Below are 10,413 nucleotides of genomic sequence, written 5' to 3'. Positions count from 1 at the left end.
ACTGTGTGAAATTCGAGCAAGCCGGGGCTGAACTGATTTCACCCCTGCTAGTTCCGATCCCAGGAAAATCAGAGGATTACAATGTCAGGTTCCTACTGGAAGACGGGACAAATGCCAGGACATTAGCAGTTGCGAAGTTTTTATCGGTGGTTGCTAGTGTTGAGTGGTTACAGTTTAAGGTTCATTACAGTTCCACAGAAATGTGTATCTCTTTAAAAGAAAGAAGGAAAAAAACTGACCTAGTTTTGCAGCTGTGGGGCAGTACAGCAGGTGATGTTAAGTTTGTATTGATTTAAGGCGTATCAGCAATCAAATTCAGTATAATATATAGAGGTCTGCGTACCTCTCTCAGTACCCTGGGTGGTGGGTCACTGGATGGGTCATGTTTCTGTAGTGTTCTTGTAGTTAATATAACTTCTATTTTTCTTTAATTAAAACAACTCCTAATTATACTTTGCAGTCTCCTCAGAATGCTTTTTGCTGTGCAGTTACTCAGTTTAAATACGCCAACAGCTACAACCAATGATCCCTATTTTAAGTCTGAACAAAATGTTTGTGTAACCTGAAGGCTGGTTGTTCAAATTGGGTATTGCTTTGTAACGAATTGATGGGTCTATGGACCGTAATAAAGATTGTATTGTAATAAAAATAATTGGCATTGCCTCTCCCAGACATTCCATTGTGTGGACTATAATATAGGTTACATTTGGCGATTTGCTTATATATCTAAGCTGCATGTTTCTGTTTTGTGAAATTGGTAATTTGGGCTCCATTGGGGGGTGCCTGATTTGTCTTCAAGCACCCAGGTCAACACCAGGGTCTTTTCTAGGGAGTCTTCTCTTCTCATGAGGTGGCCAAAGTACTGGAGCCTCAACTTCAGGATCTGTCCTCCTACTCAGCCCTGAGTACTCACTAGTAGGACAGATCCTGAAGTTGAGGCTCCAGTACTTTGGCCACCTCATGAGAAGAGAAGACTCCCTGGAAAAGACCCTGATGTTGGGAAAGATGGAGGGCACAAGGAGAAGGGGACGACAGAGGATGAGATGGTTGGACAGTGTTCTTGAAGCGACTAGCATGAGTTTGGCCAAACTGCGAGAGGCAGTGAAAGATAGGTGTGCCTGGCGTGCTCTGGTCCATGGGGTCACGAAGAGTCGGACACGACTGAACGACTGAACAACAACAACAACACCCAGATCATGAGGAAAGGCAAGCCAAGCAGATATACAATGGAAAAAGAAAAACCTGACACATTCTAGTGCTTGTTGTCATATCTTTAATGTCATCTATACACAGAAGTGACACAATCCTTTGATTTAAAAAATCAAGAAACGATCTGGAAGTTACTTTTCCACACATTTCTCTTTTTTTTCTGGAGGGGTGGCCAGGCTAGTGTGTCACCGGGTGCAGTTCAAGGTAGGTTTCTGGCCCCACGCAAAAGATGGGCAGAAGGGGATCCCCAGAGAATTCAGCCTTTGTAAAGGACTTGACTAAATCTCCTGTATCACAATCAAAAAAGAGAATTCGGCGCCCTGCATAGTTAACAGTCACCCGGAATCTTTTCAGCTTCGGACCAGGAAGCGGCAGAGAGCAGCGGGCAGACCTGGGCTTGCTATCCAGCTGCCCAAGTCCCCAGATGCCTGCCTCAGGGCTAAAGCAGTCCAAGCCCTTTCTCTTCACAGTCTTCCTGGCGACCCCCACAGCCCAGATGTTGTCAGTTCCTACGGTGACTTCCCAGCAGTGCCTCCCTGCTGTAAACTCCTCACACCCCAGCACCAAGGTATGTCCACTGAATCTCTCTGGATTGTCCGGCAGCTCTTGATGTGCCTCTCCCCACCTCGCACTTTGACGATCCTCAGTCAGGGTCAGGTGGGGATGAGCGGTGGCGGGGTCCAGAGTTACACTTGCTATTGGCGTCGCGAGGAGAGATAGGAAGAGAAAAGAGGAATCAGCTGGGAGGATAGACATTGTGAGCTTAGATCCATGCCAGGAATCAGTGAGGAAGGGGGCTCCTCTCCTGCCTGGACTGTAGGCCTCCCATGGGCATCACTGCTAGGGTAGCCCAGCTTTGGCCCTCTGTCCAATTTAGAAAGGTCAATGAAGACACCATTCTCTCTCCCAATAGCCAACTGGCCAAGGACGAAGAAGGGGAGCAATAAAAAGGCTGGGATCTCAGAAAAGGAGTGACTTTGGACTCTGGTTGTGTCCACTGTGGCCCCACCAGCTATCGGCACATGGGCCCCAACAGCTCCCCCCCCCCCGATGGATAACTATGATTAATTGATTGAGGCACCTCAGCTTACCTTTCTGCAGAGAGAGTCCTGATGTTAGAGTGGCTGTGAAAGGGAAAGCAAGAGAGGTTAAGCATCACACTGTCCTGCTGTTAATGAATGTTATGGCACAGAAAAAGAGTCAGTTGATATCAATGTTTAGTCAGAATCTCATTTCTTGTAGCTTGAAGCCATTGGCCCGAGTCCTACCCTCCAGAGCAGAAGACAATCTTGCTCCATCTTACATGCCCTTTAGATACTTGAAGATGGCTGTCATATCATCCACTCAGCCTGCTCTTTTCTAGGCTAAACATACCTAACTCCCTCAACCATTCCTTGGTTTCCAGAACCTTGTTTGTCTTTTCACTTGTTTCGAAACAATCACATTTGACTTCTACTTATGAGATCCTTTGTCTCTCTCAGCATACACAAGGGTAACTACTGTCTGCTTTTGAAAAGTTTAGCAACCTGCCTCTTAAGGCCTTAAAGTGTTGAAGCCTGAGGCCTGGCTAAACTTGAGTTGTGACAGAATGTCACTGAAACCACCAAATTGATCATTTAGGTCTTGAAATCCAGAACATGGGAAGTCCCATTGAAATTAATTAATTCGGAGTCTATAATTGGCAGCATTGTGTTTTTGAATGTGGTAAGATTTGGCTTGATTTGTTATTAATATGGATTCCTGCCCCTTTATGAGAAAATGAATAAAAATTATTTACAAAAAATAGAAACCACCAAACTGATCATTATATTCACCACAATATTCTTGCTCACACAAACACACCCCGTCGATTTCAGTGGGCCTTAAGTCATACAAAGCTTCAGCCACAGAAGTGTGTGAGTTTTTTCTAGTGTCCTTGCATAAATTTGCATGTGGGTGAGACACTGTTGCTGAAGGAATAAACACATTTCCAGACAGGGGAAAATTGTGGCCTTCACGATGTTGTTGGACTCCCATTATCAGCTGGAGATGATCGGAGTTAGAGTCCGAAACAAACGGAAAGAACCAGGCTGAGAGAGGCAGTCTTATGGAAGGGCATTTTGAGCTGCGGCTGCAGAAATTCCTTTTCCCCTCATTGAAATTTAAAGTTACCTTCCCCACTGACCCTCAAGTTCCATTTTTTCTGGCTCTCCTAGCATTACAAAGGACACCTTGAGCTTTTCCTCAACCTCCATCTGCACCAATTCAAAATCCAGCATGACATTTTTGCAGCCATTACCTTTGAACTGCTCTACAACAGCTTCCAGAAAGGAATTTATATCACGGAAGTCCCAAACTTTCCACAGCAATTCAGGAGGGAAAATGTTGGGAGCCTCAAACGTCTGTCTCCCCTCATGCCTGTAGAGAAACAAAACATTTAAATATGCCAGCTTGCTCTCCTTCCAAACTAGAATTCCCAAAGGAAGCAAATGAAGGAGAGGGGAGAGGATCACAAAGGTCTCAAGAAACTGGTTGGTCATATTCAAGGTGAAAAATAAGAGGATAGCTGAAACATATATTGAAATAAGCAGTACAGTACAGGGAATAAAAGTGTGAACAATGGTTTGTTCCTTTCTTAGAGACATCCCAGTTTGGGAAGACTATTGAGACTACCAGGTGGAAACAGAAAAAAGGAGAGTCAGAAATAAATGAAAGATAGAAACTGAGAGAAGGAAGTTTTGAAGTGAAAATAGGAACTTTAGAAAAAGTGGGCCCTGTTGATTTGTTCAAAGTTGGAGGTCACAAAGACCTTTACTCTCCCCTTGGAAACAACCAGTCTCTTTCCTGCTGTCCACACATCCTTCACAGAACCGCAAAGCGCAAAGGAAAAGAAGGGGGATCCACATACCTGTGCAAAGTGGTTCTAATATCCTGCAGGGGAAAGAGAAAAAGAAGAGAGAACTCAGCATCCACAACTGGCCATACATAAAAGCCCACGTCCCATGCCTCAGCCCAACCAGGGTAATAACCTAAAATCAGAACACAGCCTCTTAAATGAAGCCCTGAGCAGGGTCCACCTATTTTAAGCTCAACTCAGGTAATGTAAATAATAATAATAATAATAATTAATAATAATAATTTATTATTTATATCCCGCCCATCTGGCTGGGTTTCCCCAGCCACTCTGGGCGGCTTCCAACAGAACATTAAAATGCAGTAATCTATTAAACATTAAAAGCCTCCCTAAACAGGGCTGCCTTCAGATGTCTTCTAAAAGTCCGGCAGTTGTTTTTCCCTTTGACATCTGGTGGGAGGGCGTTCCACAGGGCGGGTGCCACTACCGAGAAGGCCCTCTGCCTGGTTCCCTGTAGTTTTGCTTCTTGCAGTGAGGGAACCGCCAGAAGGCCCTCGGCGCTGGATCTCAGTGTCCTGGCAGAACGATGGGGGTGGAGACGCTCCTTCAGGTATACTGGACCGAGGCAGTTTAGGGCTTTAAAGGTCAGCAACAACACTTTGAATTGTGCTCGGAAACATACTGGGAGCCAATGTAGGTCTTTCAAGACCGGTGTTATATATATAACCAAAGAAGGGAAAACTTATTAAAAGAAGCCCTGAAATGACAAACTGTCCCGTACCTTAAAAGGCAAAAAAAAATTGGACCTGTTCATTGCAGGGATCAGGCCAACGGATCCACCCAGTCCAGTCCCCTCTTGGCAACTGCAGCTTCTGGAAATCCCACAAGCAGGCCAGGAAGGCAACGGCACTGATTTGGGAGCCAGCAGCAGACCCATCACCAGCCAAGAGCAGAAAACATCTGGTTCCATCATTGTTAAGTAACAAATGAAGCTGAGCATTGTCTCCTTGTTCTCTTAGATGCTCCTGCACCTAACATAAGAGAACTGGCTACCAGCTCCACAAAACCAAGCAGCGTCACTTTTTGTACACTGACAGAGGCAGAGACTGGTCTGGTAGTGGCCTTGACCTGGAGATAAGCTTGGGCTCCTTATGCCAATGTCCTACCTGCAGGAGTTCACTGGGGGGCTGCTGAAGCTTCTCCTCCAGCTCCTGGATGACACTTTGAAGAGAGCAGAGTTCTCTGGAGAGCTTGGCCAGCTGGTCATGCGTTTTCGTCACAATCTGCGTCTCCACCTCTTCCATCTCCTTCAGCTGCTGGTTTTCCCATTTTCCCAGAAATGAACGAAGTTGCTTTAATTCGCCCTTCATTTTCCGCCTATCGTACATTACTTTTTTCTGCAAGAAACACGTGGAAAGAAAAACAGGCTGTTAGCAACATTGCCACTCTTTGTGCAGTGTAAAATTTGTTTGAGGATTGCTGCAAGGGAACAGGGTGGGTGCTTCTGAATTGTATTTTCACAGATGAGGCATCAGTTTTCAAGCATTTTTCAGAACATGCGTCCCCAAATAAATAGATATCTAAAAGAGTGGAGCTGCCTGATGGCTTCAGTATGTAATTTTAATTTCTCTCCATAGCATTTATTCTTTTTCTTATTTGCTTACTTCCCAGTAAGAGCGACACTTACAACTAAGAAATCACTTTCGCTACTTGTTCTTGCTTTGTTCGCCTCAATTTTTGCCTTCTCCTCGTTCAGAGTCTCCAGGCACTTGAAGAGCTGATCCTGAAAAGAAAAACCAAAGTTCCCATTTGGGTCCTGGTGAGAGGTTTCTAGGACATAATCACCAAAACCGTCATCGAGATAGAGAGAAGAAATGGAAAGCGAGAGGACAGTTAAATTATGCTCTTGTTCCCCAGTTTTTGAGATTGTAGGGCCTGCTTCTGCCATCCAGCTTATTTAGCCTATGAGAGATGCAACTGATGAGTGTTATGGAGAAATGTTTGCCCACTAATGCAAATAAAATCTACCACACTGCAGGATGGGTATTGTGACTTAGAAAGTGTTAAGTCATGTTTAGGAAGCATTGTTGATATTGCAACACGCAGGGGTTCAAAAGAGTTTATGTCAACCCTGCAGTCTAGGACTGCTAAGAAGTGGGTTGTGGGTTTTTTGGGGGGGGATGCAATTGTGGTGGTTAGTTGATTGTTGCAGCATCGTGGCTGGTAGGAGTTGGTTAAAGCCGTTGGAATACACTGCTTGCTTTGCAAAAACCTGATCTTGCATTTATCCAAGCATGTAGACCTGAACTTTGCTTGTAAATCTGAAATTGGCTTTCACTCCCCCCTCTTCATCTGAAACAGCACACCTGCACTGAAAGCCTAAGATCAAACACCAGTGGTAGACCTGCATTAACACAACTGCTTTAAAACTCATGACTCTTGAGTTCTTTGCATAGTTTAGGGCTGGCAACAGGAGAAAGGATGTTGTTTTATGCCTCTAATGTTTTTTTTGTTGTTTGTTTGTTTTTTGGTGAAGGGCAGTACCTGTATACAGTAACACCTTGGTTTACAACCATAATCTGTTCTGGAGGTCTGTTTGTAAAACATGTTGTAACCCAAGGCACGCTTTTGCCAGTATAGAAAAGAAAAGGGGGGGGGAGGGTTGTCATCCCAAAAACAGGGACACGCACTTCCGATTTTGATGTGGTTGCAATCCAAAATGGTTGCAAACCAAGATACCACTGTATATAAATATTATTGCTAACATGGAAATACAACCAAGGGGGGAAATCTTCGCCTCTTGATCTGAGCCTTCACAATATTTTTCCCCCTTTATAACTGCAAGCATCTCTGAGATGCCCAAAACATCATCCTTCTAGGTTTTATTATTTGCTTGCCTTTCTAAAGCAATTGTACATTTCTTTCCATTCCAAATAAATTGATGTATTAGTTCTTTCCAGTGTTACAATGCTTGCTCTGCTCTTTGTATTATCAGATTCTGAAACAGGAAAGTCACTTTGCAAAGTGCACTCAATTTGGCTGCATTTATTTTCCCTACAAGGCCAACTTAACATCGTTTAATCTTTCTAGATCGGCTTTTATTTTTGTGCACAATCATAGCTAATATACATATCCAGTAGAGTCTTATGAGGCAGAGCAAGAATCTTTCCAAGGATGTGCAAAATATAATTAGATGAGGGGCCTCCTGAGCATGTGCAGAGTCAGTTGACAGCAGACTGCATCCCTCACACCTAGGATTGGAGGGAGAAATGCTCACTCAGAGGAGACAGTGGTTTGCGGACAGCCTTTAACCTTGATCGCTGAATGGCTCAGCTTGTTAGAGAATGGGGCTTATAACATGAGGGTTGCAGGTTCAATCCCCTTATGGGACAATGGCATATTCCTGCATTGCAGGGGGTTGGACTAGATGATCCTCAGGATCCCTTCCAACTTTACAATTCTATGATTTTAATTCCCATCATATATACCAGCCATTCCTATTCATGGTTCATTCTTACCTTGTAGTCTTGGACGGCTTCCGCCACAGGAATCACCCTATGGCCGCTGTGCCCTTGGGATGCGTCACACTCCCTGCAGAAGAGGACTTCGTCGTCCCGGCAATAGAGGTCCAGGGTCTTCTGGTGCCTCTGACATTCTGAGCGCCTCCTTTGAGCCTCTCTCTCCTCAGAATGATCCCACTCACTCATGATTCCGACCATATTTGTGAGAAGCCTGTTTCTCTTGAAATCCTTTTCTACAGACTTTCTGCACTCGGGGCACCTGGTTTCCTCACCAGACTCCTCCCAGCATCTCAAGATGCATCTTTCGCAGAAGTTGTGCCTGCAGCCCAGTTCCACCGGACGAGTAAAGTACTCGAGGCAGACGGAGCAGGTGACTTCCTTTCGGATCCTCTTCCTGTACCTCTCATCAGCCATAGCTTCACTCCTGTTATGATCAGCCATAGCTTCTCTCCTTCTCCAGAAGCAGTTGCACCTTGAAGAGAAATGGATCCCTGTAAACTTTAGTCTGAAATGGGAAGTGTAACCCCTGCCCCATCCACATGGACCTTCTCAGCAGCGGCACCCACCCTGTGCAAAGCTCTCCCATCAGATGTCAAGGAGATAAAAGAACTACACAACTTTTAGATGACATTGTAAGGCAGCTCTATATGGGGAACTTTTTAATGTTTTTTTTATGGGGAACTTTTTAATGTTTGTCGTTTTATTACATTTTATATGTGGGATCAAAAAAATGCCTCTCCTACACCCTGTTAAGAAAGATTATCACCCTCCCTCAAGTATTTAGGAAAGGCAAATCTCATGATAGATTCCTCCTTGCCAGAACAGCCATGGGGTCTGTTGCTCAGTGGGTACAGTAGACAGAAGGTCCTAGCTCAATTCCTAAAATCTCCAGGAGGCATTCGGAAGAACCCATATCTGCAACCTGAACTGCAACTGCCAAATGTTTTCCCCCCCATGGACAGCTGTGAAATTACCGGTGGTCTTGGCAGACCACTTAATAATTTGCTTTTGTTTGATTCCTGCATTGTAGGGGGTTGGACTAGATGACCCTTGGGGTCCTTTCCAACTCTACGATTCTATTATCTTCTTGCCTGTTTTAGCAGTTGCAGTGCACTGTGTTCAATTGTTTTGAATTGCATTCTGTTCCTTCATATATATATATATATATATATATATATATATATATATATATATATATATAAATAATTTCCGTGGTATTTTAATACGTTTGTCATTTGCATTCCAAGTAATTCAAAATCTAATGCAATAAAAATATGAGAAACACGGCAATAAAAAATACAATCGAAAAATCAACATGGATGTTTGATGGTGGCCACCTCAGTTAAGCTTGCCGTTGAAGCTTGTCGCCCTGTGAAAAACCCTGGTCCAGAAACAGCTTCGTTTGCATTTTATTTCATTTAACACACACCCCACTTTTTATAATAGAACCTCTAGGCTGTTTACAATAAAGGTTTATGTTTAAAGGACATTTGAGAGGAGGTAAACCGGGGGCTGGATGTGAGAGAGGCACTTTTAACTTCATTTTAAAAAATCATCATGCGGATGGTTCCCATGATGCAGATCACAAGAGAGGACGCCTATTATTTGCCGCGTTTGTTAGCTGCTTTGTACAGAAACGTGGCTCTTTTCGAATTAGCAAGGTAAAAGATGGAGAGGTTAAATCGGCTAAAATCCACGTGTAAACAGGGAGCAAAACCGCGTGCGGTAGGAAAGTCCTAAAATGCTCATCCGGCAACACAAATAAGAGCATTTCGTGGCCAATCGTGGGAAGTGCTAAAAAGGGCGTGGATGGCGCTGGAATTTTTGGGAGCTGAAATCCCCCACCCGCGCACCCAAAAAACCCGCACCTGGAGATAGCATGATTTGAACCTGGGACATTCTGCACGCAAAGCAGATGAGAGAAGAGGGACACACACATTTAAGTTACGGCCTCTTGGGGAATTCATTTGCCTCTCCCCCCCCCATCCCGCCCAGGTCCCCCCCCCCTAACTTAACAGCAATTTCTAAGAAATCTGAATCCTTCATTTCATATACAGTACAGGTTTTCTATAAGTCACTCATCTCGCGGAAAGAGATCTGCAGTCCCGATTCTGCAGATCCCCCGAGAGGAAGATTCCCTTTATTCCCCGAGTGTGGGCAGAGCAGAGATAGGGAGCAATGGGAAAGAGATGGGGGAACTCGGTTAAAAAGGGGGGGGGGAATCCCCCGTGACTTTTCAATAAAAAGATATATATTTTAAAAAAAGGACTAGAGATAAAACTGAGGGTAAGGGAAGGGAACACCATCATGTCCCCACGCAAAATAAAAGCCATTCACACGACTGTGTACACGTATCTCCCGCGCGACATGCTAGGAAAGGGTCCTGCAGGGCGAGGAGCGCCTATTGAGCAATGAATAATTCTCTCACCTTAGTGATAATGCGGGGCGAGATCGGTGAGCAAACCGGATCCAAGCTGGAGAATCCTTCTGTCTCCACGTCCGACCAAAGCAGCAATTCGTAGCACTCCTAGTCCGGCGGAGAGAGGAGCAATGTGACCCCTTTTTGACTGATCCTGAGCAGCACAGGGAGGAGCCGAAGCAGCAGGCGACCAAATCAAAATCGCCGCCACGAGAAAAGTAGTTGATGAATGGATAATAGTTGTGAATGGATAAGCAGGGGCGGGGGCAACGCCGCTTCACTTGGCAGCCAATCAGCTCTTGAGAAGCTCCAAATTGCAGTCGAAACAAAGTAATAATTTAAAAAATTCCTTCTTATCCCTATATATGTAGAATTGAGGCGATTCTTATCCCTATATATGTAGAATTGAGCCAATCGTAATCCCGGATCCA

At 44.6% G+C, this 10,413-nt stretch overlaps 1 protein-coding gene across 1 annotated transcript; it reads right to left on the bottom strand.

Moving 5' to 3' along the window:
* Positions 1-1,370: 1,370 nt before the first annotated feature.
* Positions 1,371-7,977, bottom strand: LOC117042413 (E3 ubiquitin-protein ligase TRIM11-like). Its single transcript, XM_033141959.1, has 6 exons — positions 7,561-7,977; positions 5,730-5,825; positions 5,209-5,439; positions 4,097-4,119; positions 3,488-3,606; positions 1,371-1,904 (listed from the first exon to the last, which is right to left on the bottom strand). Exons 1-6 carry the CDS (start codon positions 7,975-7,977, stop codon positions 1,387-1,389), a joined length of 1,404 nt encoding a protein of 467 aa, XP_032997850.1. The 3' UTR covers positions 1,371-1,386.
* Between the last annotated feature and the right edge of the window lie 2,436 nt (positions 7,978-10,413).

Source organism: Lacerta agilis, chromosome 2 (genome assembly GCF_009819535.1).
Source record: "Lacerta agilis isolate rLacAgi1 chromosome 2, rLacAgi1.pri, whole genome shotgun sequence".
Classification (NCBI taxonomy): Eukaryota; Metazoa; Chordata; class Lepidosauria; order Squamata; family Lacertidae; genus Lacerta; species Lacerta agilis.
Note: the sequence above shows the minus strand (reverse complement) of the source record. Positions and strands in the feature narration are given on the sequence as shown.